At 41.1% G+C, this 16,600-nt stretch overlaps 1 protein-coding gene across 17 annotated transcripts in view; it reads left to right on the forward strand.

Annotated features, from left to right (window-relative positions):
- The window catches only part of Pkp4 (plakophilin 4), a 202,555-nt gene that overhangs the window by 102,012 nt on the left and 83,943 nt on the right, over nt 1–16,600 (forward strand). For 9 of the 17 annotated variants that reach the window (XM_032903328.1, XM_032903331.1, XM_032903342.1 and 6 more), the window contains one exon: nt 13,544–13,656. The exons of 1 other annotated variant lie outside the window; for it this stretch is intronic. In XM_032903328.1, the coding sequence (XP_032759219.1) occupies nt 13,544–13,656 (113 nt within the window). Of the gene's footprint in view, nt 1–13,543; nt 13,705–16,600 lie in introns of all 17 variants that reach the window. 7 more of the 17 variants (XM_032903335.1, XM_032903336.1, XM_032903325.1 and 4 more) reach the window with 1 other exon arrangement.

Genomic DNA, 16,600 nt, shown 5'->3' on the forward strand with positions numbered 1-16,600 from the left:
TGCAGTAATATGAAAATCTAAATAATGTCTCCTCCCTGTTCAGTCCTGCCCTCGAGAGCTACCAGTCGGGCTGATATATGGGTTCCCTCTAACAGTGGCCTCTGTGCCCAAACAAACCTAATCAGATTTGGAGTCTGTGATTCGCTGTGTCTCAGTCAGCTCTTCATTTGGCTTCTTGAAAAAAAAATATATGTAATGGTTCTTGTGGTCTCAGAAATAACTGGTAAACTCATTGTGTTTAACGATTACATTGCGTGCGCTATGTGAGGTGCTGTAGTTAGGGTGCTGGCACACGGTATGCATGGCATTATTGCCAACAGTGCTGCAGTTGCTGGTGTATTGATGCCCCTCCACAGGTTAGGGACTGAGAAGTGGGTCGCAGGATCAGAAGAAATGTGAGCCTGGTTGTTCCGTTCTGTTTTAATAGTCAGTATCTGACTATTAAACTATTGATTTCCTGAAGATTTTTACAAACCTCACTCAAAAGCTTGTGCAGGTGCCTGGTTCCCTGGCTCCTCTTCCGCCCTGAATGGAACCACACTTTAAACTGTTTCCCAGTGTCATGAAAAATGGTATCTCAATGTTACTTTATTTCTCCTTATTAATGAATTTGAGCAGTTTTCCCAATATTTAATTAGCATGTATATTTATTCAAGGTCACCTGCCTGCTGTACCCTGTCCTTTGTCTTCTCTTGTTCACTGACCCTGTCTCTCTTCTGCTTCTCTCTCTTGGATTTCTTTTGTGGGACTGGATGTGGTGCCGCAGGTCATACACCTACAGTGCTGGACCAGTGCTCCCCACCAACTGCATCTCTAACCCTTATTTGACTCTTGGTGTGAGTTCCTAGCTGTAGAGCTGTTTTGAAGAGGTCTGTCTTTTCCCTTATGGTTTTGAGATTTTAATTTTTTTTTTATTTTAAGGTTTTAAAAATTCTAGGTCATCTTTTTATGGTTCTGCTTTCCTTGCAGATACTTGCCAATCTCCTTCCATGTATCTGTGTGTATGGAACCTGGCGATGAAGTGGCCTGTATTCTCAGTGTGCCCCTATTCTTTTTCCTCCTGTGTAGTTGAGCCTGTGTGATTAGGACGCTCCTGTGTATACCCGGCATCCGGTCTTATTTCTCAGTAAGTTCTAGGACTTTATTTGATTTGGGAAGAAGGCTTTGAAATAATAACGTTAATTACAGTTCTAAATATAACCTTAAGGAGTAGAAAATGAAAGCAGCTCCGATTTTCAGCTTTCTGTAATGGAAAGAGCACGGATGTTGAGTTCACACTCCACTCCTCACACCAGAACCCTATAGCCTTTCCCGGGTTGCTTTAGTGTGCCTCCTCTGCCCCACAGCTGTGTGACCCAAAGCTGGCTTGTGTTCTTAAGAACTTGAGAAAACTGAGAGCCAAAGAGATGGCCCACTAGACACCATGAGTTCAATCCCTGGAACTGATGTATACACATTCACATGAGGTAGCGTGTGTTTGTAGTTCTAGTATCCTGTGGCAATATGGGAGGTGGAGACAGGAGCATCAGCCAGAGTGATCAAGGAATACCTCATTACGGTGGAAGTAGAGAACCAACATTCACAAACCGTTTTTGATCCCAACACGTGATATAACATGCACACATAACCCACAGTCAGCGCCTGGTCAGTAGCATCCTGCGTTATTAGTGTTGTGTTTAACAAAAAGATTTATGACTGCAGATTACATCCAGGCCAAAGATAAGCAAATAAATCTCTTCATAAATAAGCATACAATATGAAAAGAGTATCTAGTATACTAATTTTGAAATTCAGACAAATAAATTAGTCTGAAAAATTAACATATCATCTTTCAAATTTGCCACTTGTAAGAATTTTTCTTTCTTTTTTTTTTTTTTTTTTCTATATTGCTAGCCATGTAGACCTAACATACCTGGAAAAAACAAATGTTTATTTGTGGGACAGCATTGCAGGGGACCAACCTCCAGAGTTAGGGAATGTTCTGTCATTGAGGTCTAGCCCCTGTTCAACTACTTAATCAAGTAAATAGGGAACACACAGACAATCTGTAAGGGCCATGAAAAATTGAGTTAAAATGTCTTTTTAATGTAGCTAACCAGCAACAAGGAGTGAGTTGTAACAAGGAATTTTAATATAAATGTATGCAGTAAATTAATACAGCAGCTGTTTTTCATTATTCTAACTAGTTCCCCAATAACGACACAGAGGAACCAAGATTTATTTGCAACTTAAAAGCACAATAACTAGGCTTTATAATTCTATTCTAATCCTCTGATCTAATCCGGCTATCTCCCAGCCAAGACCCCCGAGATACTTGCATTTTTGTATTGGTCTGGTTCTATGGGCTTCAGGTGTGTTCTCCCATGGTGTGTGTCTCTCCACACCCCTTCCTCCTAGCAAATCCTCCTGCTCCTCCTCCTCTTCCTCTTCCTCTTCCTCTTCTTCTTCCTCCTCCTCCTCCTCCCCTTATTCCTCCTTTTCCTCCTTCTCTTTCTCTCCCCCCATACTCTCTCCCCCTCTACTCCCCTCCCCTTTCTCCTCCTCCCCCTCCTCTTCCTCCTTTCCTCCTTCTCTTTCTCCCTCCCCATACTGTCTCTCCCCCTCCACTCCACTCCCCTTCCTTGTCCTCCCACGTCTGGCAGAAATCCCACCCTATTCTCTATTCTAGTTATTGGCTTTTCCAACTTTCATTGACAAGGCAGAGAAATTTGCACAAACTTGAGACAGGAGATTCTTAACATAAGCATTACAATGCTTTGTCTGAATTGAAGCCAGATATTGGGACAAAGAAATCAGCATTTGAATAATTGAAGGGTAAACTTTAAATAATGTACAATAACATTATGCCTATAGTAAGTGTCAGAAGACACTTTAGAAAAAAGGCAGAGTGATATCAAGGCTGAAGTGGACATCATTCTGCCTGTAGATACATTGTGCTTGAACTTAAGTCGTCAGTTCAGATATGACCTGACTCTCTCCTGTCACTCCATGTCCTTGAAGGGTAACTGACTTTATAGCTATGGGTAGAACATTGGCCTTTCTTAATCATGTTTCTGAAGAAGCCAAGGTAAGCTTTAAAAGTTTAGAAGTGAATGATACTGTTAATGAAGTTACATATATAAAATGAAATATTTACAAGACTATGACCCCCCACCTGAAAAATCACTTCTTTTAGATTGAGCTCAGTAACAAGCCTTTACTTTAACTGACTAAGGCAGAGCTAACACACATAAACACACACACACACACACACACACACACACACACCATAGAAACACATACAAAAGCAACTATAGCATGGTCATAAGACAACAGACCTAAGATAGATGCTTTTTTTCTTTCCTATTAATTTTTCATTGTTGATAACCATTAAAAAAAAAACTAGCCTCATATTTTATGGTACTATTGTTAGATTTTTATAAGAAAGGTTAAATTCAGTCTGTTTTCTCCTATTTTTCACTGTACATATTCTACATAGAGAAAATAGAAGATCATGAATTTAATCTTCATAGTTTTCCATTTCAACAAATAATGATCCATGTGTATTATTATCATGTACTGCCTGATCAGTTTAGCCCAGATAACCATATTACATGAGAGGACATGTATCATGCATCTTTGTTGTTTATTGTTTTTGGAGGCAAGGTCTCACCATATAACTCTGGCTGGCCTGGAACTCAGTATGTTACCAGGCTGGTCTCAAACTCATACATCCCAGAATTAAAGGTGTACACCACAATATCTGGTACATCATGTATCTTAACAATTCTCAAATACATATGCAGTAGGAAATCAGTGAAGGTTGCTGTTCTTATTACTGTTCTTTACACTTTCTTAATGTGAGATTCAAAGAAATATCTAAACAATGGAAGATATTACATTTTAAAGAAAAGAACAGTATGCTTTAGACATCAGTTCTACCAAATCACTACTGTATTGGAAGATAATGTCATCGGTTGTCAGGTTACCCTGGCTCCGAGTACTCCCTGTCCTCCTGTTTGACTCCTCAGTGTTTATTTAATGACAGGACTCTCCAAATATAAAGAATCTTAACCATGCTGGGAAAACCTCAAGTAGTTGAAGATTTAAATAGAATTATTGATTCTTTTATATACACACAGACACTTTTATATAGCTTTTTCCCTCCTCCCCCTCCTTTTAGAGGGAAAACTAAATGAATATGAAAAGGCATTGCTTGACAATATTCCTAGGCTGTTAAGCCAGGTTTCAGTAGTGATTTGCAAAGGATATGGAACTAGCCTGAGAGAGGAGGGGACTGGATAGTTTAAAGACAGATAAATATAATAGGCAAATGAGGGGACAGTGAACAGCACCTCTGAAACTGGGGACAATGCCCAGCGCCTCTTCAACTCTGCACTCAATATCAAGTCCACAAAACCTCATCTCTGTGAGATTCCTGACAGCTAATTTTTTAGGAGGTGATGAAATGTTGGCAACTAAGGTCCAGCCCTACTTCTGCCTGTTTCCCTGTGACTTCAGTTAAAACAGGACACAATTTTATATACTTTTCATCCAGCTTACTTTTGTTGCCTTTTTAAAGAGATGAATTTTAGATGCTTTAAAGACCTCAAAAAGGATCATCCATAAGATATTATCTAGGCCTTTATATAAAGTATCTACAAATAAATAAATTAGAGAAAATTTTCCATCAATTTACTATATTTATTACACAAAATGATGAATGAAATGTTGAGTTCACTCTTGAATTAGTGAATTGAACAGATGTCATGGCCAGGACTGTGCTGTGAGATGGAGAGAGGACAGTAGGCGTTCACAAGAGTGTCATGTTTCCAGAGTGTGGGACAAATAATGAAGAGTCCTGAGTTACAAGCATAGGAGATCATGAAAGGTGTCCTGTAGGTGCCTACATGATATCTGTTAATATCCTGGGGCACACTGGTGGCTTTTACTTGAGAAAGACAATGTTAGCTTTCCAATTCTTTTGATTTATTTCCTTTTACCAAAGGGAACTAGTTAGTAAACAGGGGATAGGAATTACGTACCTATTAATTAGTTATATTTCTGTAATTAATTATGTACTATTTGAGGGACTACTACATAGACATTAAAATATGATTGACATTTTGGACACTGGATCACCTACCTCTGTTGACTGAAAATCCAAGGACTGTTCGTAAGTGTGGATGACTTGGTTTTAGTGCCACATAAAGTAGAAAATAATATTTAGACTCATTGCAACGAACATTTCCAAATAGTGCTGTTTGGGCAAATGGGCATACTGTGTGATAGACACCATGACTTCCATAATAACCTGCTCTCTGTGCCTACCGCAAGACCGACAGATAGAGCAGTTCTCTAACTCACTCATCTTTTGAATACAGAAAAGATTGGATACCTTCATGTAATATGTCATCAGAACAAGACATCTTGCCTGTGCCTTGAATCTTACAAGTTAATTAGGACCCAGGCTGTTAGTGTTCAGAGCCTGGGATTGTACTGGATCATTAAAAGCACACAGTATAAAGCACCATTAGCGAGAAGCTAGTATAGCTCACAGGAGAAGGAAACAGACCGAGAAACCCTGGGGTCGCGGTGCCGTGTCTTCAGATGAGAACAATTTCAGTACTAAATGAGGAGAAAAATTAAGTTAAAAATGAGAGAGGAGCAGGATCTTCAAGGAGGCCAGAGAGCCTGGAATGGGGCAGCCCTGAACAGGAGGGGAGCCCTGAACAGGAGGGCCACTTTCTCCACCAACCCTGCAAGAAATCTGGTAGTGAAACCAGGAAAGCAGGGATTTCATTGGTCGCTGAACAGCAGGGTCTGCTGCTCTTTCTTCTCCATCAGCTCCACTGTCATAGTAACCATTGCAGCTTCTCCTGTGGTCAAGAGGCAGACAGCCAGAAGCACATGGCAGTGAAGCAGACGAGCGGATGAGGGCGGAATGGCTCTTGCCTCAAAGCACACTGAACCTTGACACCCAAATGTCCTTTCCCAGTAGGGAAAAGAAAGAGAGATTGTAGAGGGAGTACTGTTTGCAAGTCTACTGACTGGACGGTTATATAACATGCTGGTGGTGAGGAATACTATGAACACTTTATGCTAATAAGTAGAGCCTGTAAAGAGCCAAGAGAGCACCCTCCCATCTGGAAGACACCTCAGGGGTAGGTGTGGAGGAGTGCATAGTCTGTACAAGAGAGAGTTGTAGGCAAAAGAAGTATTTTTAGGAAAGAACTACATTGCAGTTAAAGCCTGGTGAGTATTCTTAGTAACCCAGAGGTGGGGAATATTCTGAACAGCTTGTAAAGGTTTGTGAAGCAGAATAAGATTGCCTTCCATGGGGCACAGTCGGGAAGGGTCAGGAGATGCAGCACTGTGGCCGTCAGAGAGGATTTAATGAGGGTGAGAGGGTAGACACCCACAGGAGGGAAGTGTGCCCTGATTTTCAGACCAACACTGGAGACTTTGAAGTAGGAAACCAGAGTGCAGCTATTTCTGCCTATCAGAGGAGATGGGAGTGCAGGTGTGTAGTACTGAACACTTCAGGAAACCAGGGCAAGGCATGGGAACTTAGAGAGATGCACGGAATCAATCCCTAGTGTTTCTGCCTCAAAGAAACAAGGAAATCTTTTTCAGGAGGAAAAGAGAGAATTCAGACCCGAGTTTAGGCAAAGGTATAAACCTAAGGAGGAAGGGAAACAGCAGGGAAGAGATTTCAAGCTACATGAACTTTCAAGAACAGATGGATATATTTTTAAAAATGGGGAGAAAAAAAATAGGAATATCAGAAATAGAAAATATTTTCTTTGGGACAAACACAGTGTATGAACTAAAACCTAAGAAAGGCACTGATGATTTAATACTAAGGAGTTCTTCATGGCTATGTCTCAGAAAAATAAAGAGAAAACATGGGGGGTAGGAAAAAGTAACCATAGTGTATGCCCAACATGTGAACCTTTTTTTCACCTGAACGGAGCAAACAGACTGAATATAGCCTTTACTCCGCATTGCTGAGCTGAGCCAAGAAGGAAGGGCGGATCTCAGAAGTCAAGACTGACATGAGGTGTCCTCTCCGGAGCAGCAGAGCCAGCATTCCCCTCGAGTGGGGGCCGAGGCTTGAGTAGGAGATGTCCCTACACGCTGTTGCACTGAGGGCTTGGTTCCCCTCATGGATGCTGTTTTGGGAGGTTCTGGAAGCTTGAAGTGGAGCCTAACAGGAGGAAGTAGGATCATTGCTATCCTTGGGAGTACTCCATCCCTGACCCCTCTGCTGTCTTTTTCTCTGCTTCGGGCTGCCATGAAATAGAAAATATTTTCTTTGGGACAAACACAGTGTATGAACTAAAACCTAAGAAAGGCACTGATGATTTAATACTAAGGAGTTCTTCATGGCTATGTCTCAGAAAAATAAAGAGAAAACATGGGGGGTAGGAAAAAGTAACCATAGTGTATGCCCAACATGTGAACCTTTTTTTCACCTGAACGGGTGTTCTGCCGGGGCCCCTCCTGCCATAATGGTCCAACTGACGTCTGAAGCCCTGAGCTCATCATTGTCTGCTGTCTGCATATGAGGGCTACTCAGGGTGGAGGGTTCTGGTCTAAGGCTAGAGCTGTGCAGAATTCCAGTGTTACCACATGTCAACAAAATGCCTGTTTCCCATAGAAGACAGACCTGTGTGGCAACTGTAAGGAGAAATTTTTCCCCCAAAAGTTTGATGTGTGAGAAATTCAAAAACCTAAATGACCAGTAAACCTAGGAAGAATATGTTGCTTATATCGGAATACAAACTAAAGTACAGTAAACCTAGGAAGAATATGTTGGTTATATCAGAATACAGACTAAAGCATAGGCAAGGCAGGCTCCCACAAAGGAGCGGGGAGACCTAGCCCAATGTAGTGGCCATTGGTACTGTGATATTGCTATCCTTGGGAGTACTCCTGTACTGCCAGCTTGTGACACCTGTACTGCCAGCTGAGAGAAGTCCGGCTGCTCTGAAAGGTAATCCAACAGTCATTGTGAAATAAAATTGATGATGTATATACATCTTTAAAATTTCCCGTCTGTATCTGCTCTGGAGAAGTCTGGCTTGTATACACAAGATTTAATCAAGAATGTTTGTTTTACAGAATTCTTATAATTGTATAAGCAATTAGAGACAACTCATGATTCCATCATGGTGAGAACATAGATAAGTGTGCTATTACCATAAAATGGGATATTATTGATCGATGAAAATTAATGAGCCAAGAGCTATCCATACTGATACTGATAACTCAGAATCTTACTACACTGAATGTAATCTGTAAACAAACTCTATAGTGTGCTATTTACATACGTGTAAATATAAAGAAGTAATAACAATCTCCATGAGAATAATATACATCAGACCCGAGGTACTGATGTTTTCTACAAAGGGATGAGAGGGACAAGTGGGACCCAGAAAGAAACCAGGGACTATTGGTCAATGTGTAAAAGGAACCAACACAAGACCAGCCAAGGTGAGGCTAAGGAGAGCTTTCTGTGCAGAGATATATCAGATCAGTGCCTGTGCAGAGGCAAGGGACAGCAGGATTGGCAGGAAGGGTACCAACCTCAGTGCAGAGCGACAAAGCCTTAGCCAAGCTCAGCCTTTCCTGGGCCTCCTCTGTCAGCAGCTAGGAGGGGCCTAGCCAAAGGGTGTGCCTGTGAACAAGGGGGTTGGGTCTTGGTATCTTGGTAGCTCCTAGATGAGCTAGGGCAGTAAACCCTTCTGCTGTACTGGGCAGGCCTATCCACCATATGTTTTGGAAACACGGCATAGTTTGTATTGTCCTGATGCTCCCTTTCCCCTGTCCTTGTCAAGTATTTGTGACTGAAATGAAGTTCACATGAAGAGCCTTGCAGTGGTCACACAGATCACCTTCAGAGCATATTGGTATCTTCACTTCTTCATAAGGTTGTGCCTTTATTTGCTGGACTCTGAGGATAGTCACATGCTATCACCAGAAGTTCTTTTCATTTCTGAGTGTTTAGAAGGCATTAGATGTAGTTTTATATGACTATATAATGCCTTCCGCATCAGTCAGAGAAAGCAATAGGAACAGAATTATCAGATGCTTATAACCTGCTCACCCATTTGGGACCAGTCACATATAGTGCTAGACTTCTATTCTATAGAAATAATATTTGTCCTCAAATAAAGCAAACATATACTTCACCTGAACATGCACAGAGTTATAGGGTAACAGTCGCATGCAGAGCCGTGCCTTCCAGCTTCCTGATCCTCTGCCTTTGGCAGTGATGAAGTCCTGCTAATGAGAAGTATGCACACAGAAGAAGGGTGGCTTTGATAAATTGAGTGGTGTTCAACTGTATGGACTCTGGGAGTGGTAGAGATGTGATATAGACTGTTCTTTAAGATGTTAGAGGAATTGCCCAACTTTAATGTTGGCTCCATGGAGTTCCAGCATGGATCCGTTGGCCTTCTGGGCTCTCCACACCCTTGGTGGTGCTTCAGCGTTCCTAGCGACACCCAGACTGATACCCCTAATTAAGCAGAAAAGGAGTTCATTTAGTGCTTGTTAGTGATGTTTCTCACTTGTTACAAAAGTTCGGAGAATGAAGCTTGAGTCCTAGCTTCCACAACAGTTTATAAACTTGCCCCGAAACTTGGTCAGATAAAGTGTTGTGCAGCCCCAGGGCTTAGCACACAGCCTACTTGGCGGTGGTTTCTATGTGAAGAGCATGCCCTTGAGACCTGGTTGAGGAAGTCCTGCAAGGAGGCAGGGGTGAGGGAGAGAAACAGCCTCCTGTTTCCTGGAACCGGCCTGCAGGTGAGCATGTGAGGCCCTGTCTGGCCTGGCACAGTCACCTGCCTCTGGCTATAAATATAAAGTTATGAGAAGCCTATGTCTTGTCCCTAACTCCAAGTAGAAATGTCTTGCACAGTTCCTTGCTTCAGAGGTCATAGAAGATGCCACAAACACAATTTAGACATCTACCATGATAGGATTTTTTTTCTATTAAAAAAAAAAATCTTTTTCTTCATGGCTGTGTTCTTATTTGAAATCTTGCTCTAGTGTGATAACTTGGATGGACCTAAATGGAAAAGCATGGCAGCCCTCAATCCCTGTTTGTCACTGAGAACAGGGTATAGAAACAATGCTCCGGATGTGTGGGAATCTGGGAATAGTCTCTCCCTGACTAGCTTGATACAAGCATCCGGTGTGGGGCGTGGGGAGAGCTAACAAACAGCAGAGTAAAAAATATGAAAAACAGACATTCGTCACCAAAACAGAAATCCCCAAACAGTGAGGTGGGCATGATGTTCATCCTTCAGGTTATCTCAGCCTGGTACAGCAAAGTGTGCACTGGTCCTCACCGCCACATGACCCTGGCATGGTCTGTCCAGCACTGTTGACCAGGCGCTGTTCCTGTACACCTTGTCCGCTGAGCCTGACCATCGAGGTCTCTGGAAAGGATCTGAGTATGGGAAAGTGATGGGCAGGTGAGGATCCTTTCTTTAAACTGTTCTGATCGTTTCCTTTCCCGTGCAGAATCTATTTCTTTTACTGGGTCCTATCTGTTGATACTTGTGGTTAGTTCTCATGCTGTGGGTGTTTAATTTAAAAAGTTATTGCCAAGTTTCAGTGTTTCATGTCTTAAATTTGGGTCTTTGATCCTGTTGGATGGCTAGTTGTATAAGATGGGAAACGTAAGACTCTACAAGCCTTCATTCTTCTGCAGGGGAAAACCCAATTTTACCAGTACTATTTGCTGGATAGGCTATCCCGACCCCCACCCCATCCTTCCAGTTTTGTTTTGTTTTGTTTTGTTGTTTCGTTTTGGATTTTATTGTGTTTGTTTGTTTGGTTTTTTATGGGTTTTTTTTGTTTTGTTTTGTTTTTTGGCTCCTACCTCAAAGATTATGTGGACTTAGCTTTGCTATTTCTAGTCCTTTGTTCTATTCTGTTCATCAGCCCATCATCCACTTTATGGCAGTACCAGACCATCTCCATCACGGTAGCTCTGGAGCATAGTGTGAGGTGGGCATTGTGGTGGCTCCAGCGTTGTTCTTTCTTAGGACTGCTGTTTGTGTCTTTTGTGGTTCCATATGAATTCTTGTATTATTTTTTCCTAAACTATTGAAACATGACATGGAAAATTTGGTGGTATTGCAATAGTTCCATAAATTAATTTTGGTAGCATAGATATCCTCATAAAATCTTTCCATCTTGAAACATGATGTTTTCTTGTTGTCTAGTATCTTCTGTGATTTTGTTTTTTGTTATCTTAGGATTTTCATTATAGAGGTTTTTCATTTCTCTGTTTAGATCTATATTTTCAAATAATTAATTTTAACTTGCTTTTACTCTCAGGACGTGAGAGGTTGAGGCAAAAGAAAGATGTGTAGAAGTTCCAGGCCACCCTGTAACCAGTAAACTCCAGGCCAGGCAAAGCTACATAGCAAGATAGACCCTGTCTTCTGCTGCCCCTCCTTCAAAAAAAAAAAAAAAACCCTTTAATTTAGGGGCTAGTATAACAGCAAAGAAACCAATGAGCAGAGTTGACAGGTAGCCAACAGAATGGGAAAGAAACTTTCCTAGCTACAAGTCAGTTAAGGGGTTAGTTACTACCCAGATTTTACAAAGAACTTTAGAAATTAAAAACCAAGAAAATGAAGTGCCCAGTCATGAAATGGGCAAATGAGCAGGAGGGACAGTTCTAAATTACAGATGTGCTGTGGCTATCTTTAACTGTATTCAGCATCCCTAACCATCAGGGAAATGCAAAGGAAAACCCCGTCAGAATGGCTATCATCAACAAATCTGACTGCAAAAGTTTGAGAGAATGTTAAAAAATAGAAACCCTATCAAATGTTGGTGGCCGTGCAAATTAATACAGCCATTGTGGAAATCAGTCTGGAGATTTCTCAAAAGAAAAAAAAAAAACAAAAGCTAAAAATAGAACAGCTGGGTGTATCTAGAGAGCTCCATATTCCACAAACTAGATGTCTGCACCCCATTGTTCATTGCTCTTTTATTGACAGTATCAAAGGATTAGAATCAACCTAATTGTCCATCAACAGGTGAATGGACAATGAAAATTTTATATAAATATGTATTACTCTGCTATAAAAATGAAAACTTTGCAGGAGAATAAAATTAAAAATTTGCAGGAAGATGGGTGAATGACTATAATATGTACAATTGTAAAAAGAAAAAGCAGCATGTTCGCTCATGCAGAATATGGACAATAGTGTATGAATATTTAAACAATACATGTGCATACAATAAATATGAGAGGATGCAGAAGGGCTGAAAGCAGCTAATAGATGCAAGTTATGAAAGATTATAAAAGATAATTGTTTTTCTAGTTCTAATTCTGTCATAATTTTTTGGTATTTAGTATTGAAAGTATAAATTTGATTGTGAAGCTCTAGTTTCCATTCCAACTACATAGAAATTCATTGATTGTATTTAGACTTTAGATCTGGTAACTTTGGTGTGTAATCTTTTTATTTATTTTCGAGTTTTCATAATAATGTTTATAAAAATTAAAAGTACAAATAACTATCCTAAGAATAGTCCATGAATTTATAAAGTCAATGCTGTCAAGTGATTAGTGCAGTCAGTCAGCAGACTTAAGTAAATTTTATGACAAATATCAACATAGTCATAACTGTTCCTTTAGTGTTCAAGTCCCTGCTATTTTGGACCAGCGGTCATTGCCAGATTAAACTACTTACAGCTGGATAGGCATGTAGGCAGATATTATGGTGCATAGGACCATGATGTCCTTTTGCAGATGTTGATTCTAACTTAAAGCTTTAACAAGTGATGTGTCTGGCTTAATCTTTTGGTATTTTATAGAACAATGTGCTCTCTGTTTATTAAGACCTACCAACCTAACAATAAGAGAGCACAAGTACAGTATACATATGTAATAATCAAATTGGTTTGCATTTCTGATGGAACATAAAGATTATTTCTCGAGAGAGCTTTTCCCACTTCTTAGAACGAGTTCTGAGCCCGTGATACAGCATATTGTTTTTGTTTGTTTGTAACGGTCTGCAAAGTAGCAACATAAATACATTGTAAGTAGAACAAACTTTTTGGTTATAGTAAGGATAAATACAGCCAGACACTTACCATAAGTTTAATATTTCCTCAGTGCAGTGACCTGCATCAGACATGGTGCCATGATTCCATCATGTCCTGGCATGCAGTCCAGGAGATAGAAAAATCAGCCATTGAGGAAGGAGGCAGAGCTCAGGATGGTTGGTTCTCACATAAACATCTGCAAGGTACTATTTAGAACCCTCAGGAGAATTAAAGACAAGAGGGCGCGTAAGCCTCTGCATGTTTTCAGTTCCAAACATGATCTGATAGTCAAGCATTCTCAACCCAGGCCCCCACATGTCCGCAGACAACTGTTCATACCCAGCACCCACACCGCACAACGCCTTGCTGTGGCTTTATGTGATGGGCATGTGCCTGTGCTACCTGTGACAGAAATTAACTCTGATCTGCCTAAGCAGCCAACCTGGTCGCCTTATATGCCTTTTATTTCCTTGACTCACAGGAGCTTCAGTTTCAACGACTCACCCGAGAACTGGAAGTGGAAAGGCAGATTGTTGCCAGTCAGCTAGAAAGATGTAGGCTTGGAGCAGAATCGCCCAGCATCGCCAGCACCAGGTACAGGGCCAGCGGCTCTATCTTCATGCACCCGAATTATGTGTCAGAGTAAGTGAGCAGGGCTGCGGCGGCTGGTCCTGTAGCATGCCGTTCCTGTGAACTTCCATTCTGAATTTGAGACCGAAATGTGTATTTACTCGCCTTGTGAGAAGCTGCTGACGGCATTGATTGTCCTTCAGTCGTGTGCTGAAGTGTTTGTCACAGCATTGGTAAGCCTTCTGAAATGCCGGACCTTGCATGCATACCACTGAGGGACCCATCACAGTTAATGGCTATCTGATTCGTAAAGCAAGTCAGCTGGTGCTTGGGCAACATGGGGCAGACGTTTCAAACTAAGAAATATTTCTAAGTGGTATAGTTTAGTTGGCCTTTAGAAATACCTTCAATTTACTTTCAGTTTTTATACAATTGTGAAACTGCTATATGCATCAATTACTCTGTGAAATAATCCAAAGTATTCAAATATGGTAAGTACAGACGGAGGTAGTCGAATATAGTAGTTACAAAATGAGCACTTAATTGGAGAAACCCATTTAATAACAATTTTTTATTTTATTTAAATGGCCTCTTCTACTATTTAAGATCACTGTTGTATAAATTATTACCATACACTCCCTGTGTTCAATCACTGTTTACCTGTGCATCTACTTGAAAATTACATGTTGCTACAAGCAGACATTATTTTTATCATTCACATTTTTAAGCTTGGTTACGTGACCCACACACTGCACCCAGTCTCATCAGTTATTTCTAACTACTGGATTATTGTCCCCAGTGTCTTCCTTAGCTCACTGGAGATATGTCTTTAGCTGAATAAGATGCTGCTTGTTTCTAGTTAGTGCTGGGTATGGTTTTAAACTTGTAGGCTTGGTTGACATGCATGTTTCAGCCGCAGGCATGTATGCTGACAGGAGTGTGCATTCGGGAGTTTAAGACATAAGGCCCAAAAATGAAGCCAGCGGGACCACTTAGAGGTGCGGTAGTGGGTAGTCATAGCCTTTGAACATCTAGGAATCTGTTTTTCCTTTTTGAAAGTTTATGTCTTTATTTCGTGTGTGTTAGCTGTGTGCGTGCTCATGCCGTGGTGCACACATGCAGGTCAGAACAGTCTGCAGGAGAAGGCTCTTCCCCTCTGCCGTGTGTGTCCCAGGGCTCACAGTCAGGTCATCGGGCATGATGATGGGAGTCTTTACCCTCTGAGCCATCTTGTTGGCCTAGACTCTCTTTTATACTAATAAAATACATACACACAAGCAAGGGATAATATAAATGTTGAATTATGCCTTTTGGTAACCAGTGAAATAATTTACCAAAGAAAGGAACATTAAAAAAGAAGAAAATTGTAATTTTACTCAGTATTTTTTTGAAGGTATCAATAGTTTTATCATCGAAAAGGAAATCTGCGGATCCAGGAATATGATCCTATGTGTGTTTTCAAAAAGGATAGGCCAGATGAATAAAAAAAAATAGAATTTTATATTTGTTTAAAAAAAATTAATCCCTCATGTGAAGGGCTGGGAAGGACACCTGGCCCTGGCAGTAGGTGACTCAGAAAAATCAGATTTATCCTATTAAAATGCTAGAAATAATTTCCATATCAATTATAAAGTTGATATTTAGAGAAAATGAAAAAAGGTGGAGAAGAAAACACTAAGCTGCGAGCTGCCTTTGCCAGAGACTGGGAGTCACTAGACCCCATGGTAAACACTGGAGTTGTGTTTAATTTCCATGCAGGGACCAAGGAATGAAGGCCCAGGTATGTATGAGTTGGCAATTTGAATTGATGATCTCATTAAGTTGTATCCTTCAAAGGGTTCACACGAGGCAAACACCACACTCATACAATGTGTGGAATTGGAATCCTATTGTAACTGCCACATTATTCAGGATTCTCCCGTCTTTGGAATTGTCACCTCTAGAGATGAGCTCACAGATAGACTTTGTAAAACACAAACCCCAATGGATTTTTTTTCAGTCTATGCACTTTCACACAAACATCCCCCTGTGATAGCCCCTTCATTGTGAGGGATTCCCAAACATGAGAGTAACACAGACACATGAATGGATCCTGAACGGGGATGGGGCAGGGTGGGTGCAGTTTTAAATACTGAACTGTGTTACAATGATCTCATTTGGTAAAAGTTCGCATTGAAATATTTCCTGTGGGGAAAAATTGACAATGAGTGAAACTCAGTAGGCAGAATCCAGTTTCCAACTCTCCAAACTGGAAGCCATTGGAGGAATTTTGAGAGGTGTGCATGGTAGGAAAGTAGAAAGGATGCTCACTGCAACGTTTTTTGGCAAAAGTAAAACAATTAGAAGACCTTAGTTGTCTTAAGGATAGACGTAAGAAGTGAGCTACAAAAGGGGGTCTGGAATAGTTAAAATGGTCTGCGCATATCATCATGGACGTGATGTCAAAGCAGACTTTTGATTGGAATATGACAAGAAAAAGGGCCAAAGACACACACACACACACACACACACACACACACACACACACACACACACACACGGGCAGGGGGGTTGGTGGGGAGTGTGGTGGTGTGACTTTATGAGACAAAGATGTCACCGAGCTCATTTTGTCGTAGGCATGCACGCCTGGGTGTGGGGCCTACCCCATTTGTTTCCCCAGTGAGACTGTCTTGGGGAAAACCATTTTTTTATTTGCCAGTGGCTATAAATTGGAGATTGTTTCTGGGTTAGAGATGGGGCCACCTCTCTAGAACCCCATGTGGAACAGACGGGTGTAGGCCCTGTGCGTGCTGCTTCATCTTCATTGAGTTCGTGTGTACACTAGCCCTGTGAATCTAGACGGCCTTGATTCCTTGGTGTCCTCCATTCCCTGTGGCTCTTACACTCTTTCCACCTCCTCTTCACGGAGTTCCCTGAACCCTAAGAGGAAGGATCTGATGGAGACATCCTTTTTAGGACTGAGTATGCC

This window comes from Rattus rattus, chromosome 5 (genome assembly GCF_011064425.1).
Source record: "Rattus rattus isolate New Zealand chromosome 5, Rrattus_CSIRO_v1, whole genome shotgun sequence".
In the NCBI taxonomy this organism is placed as follows: Eukaryota; Metazoa; Chordata; class Mammalia; order Rodentia; family Muridae; genus Rattus; species Rattus rattus.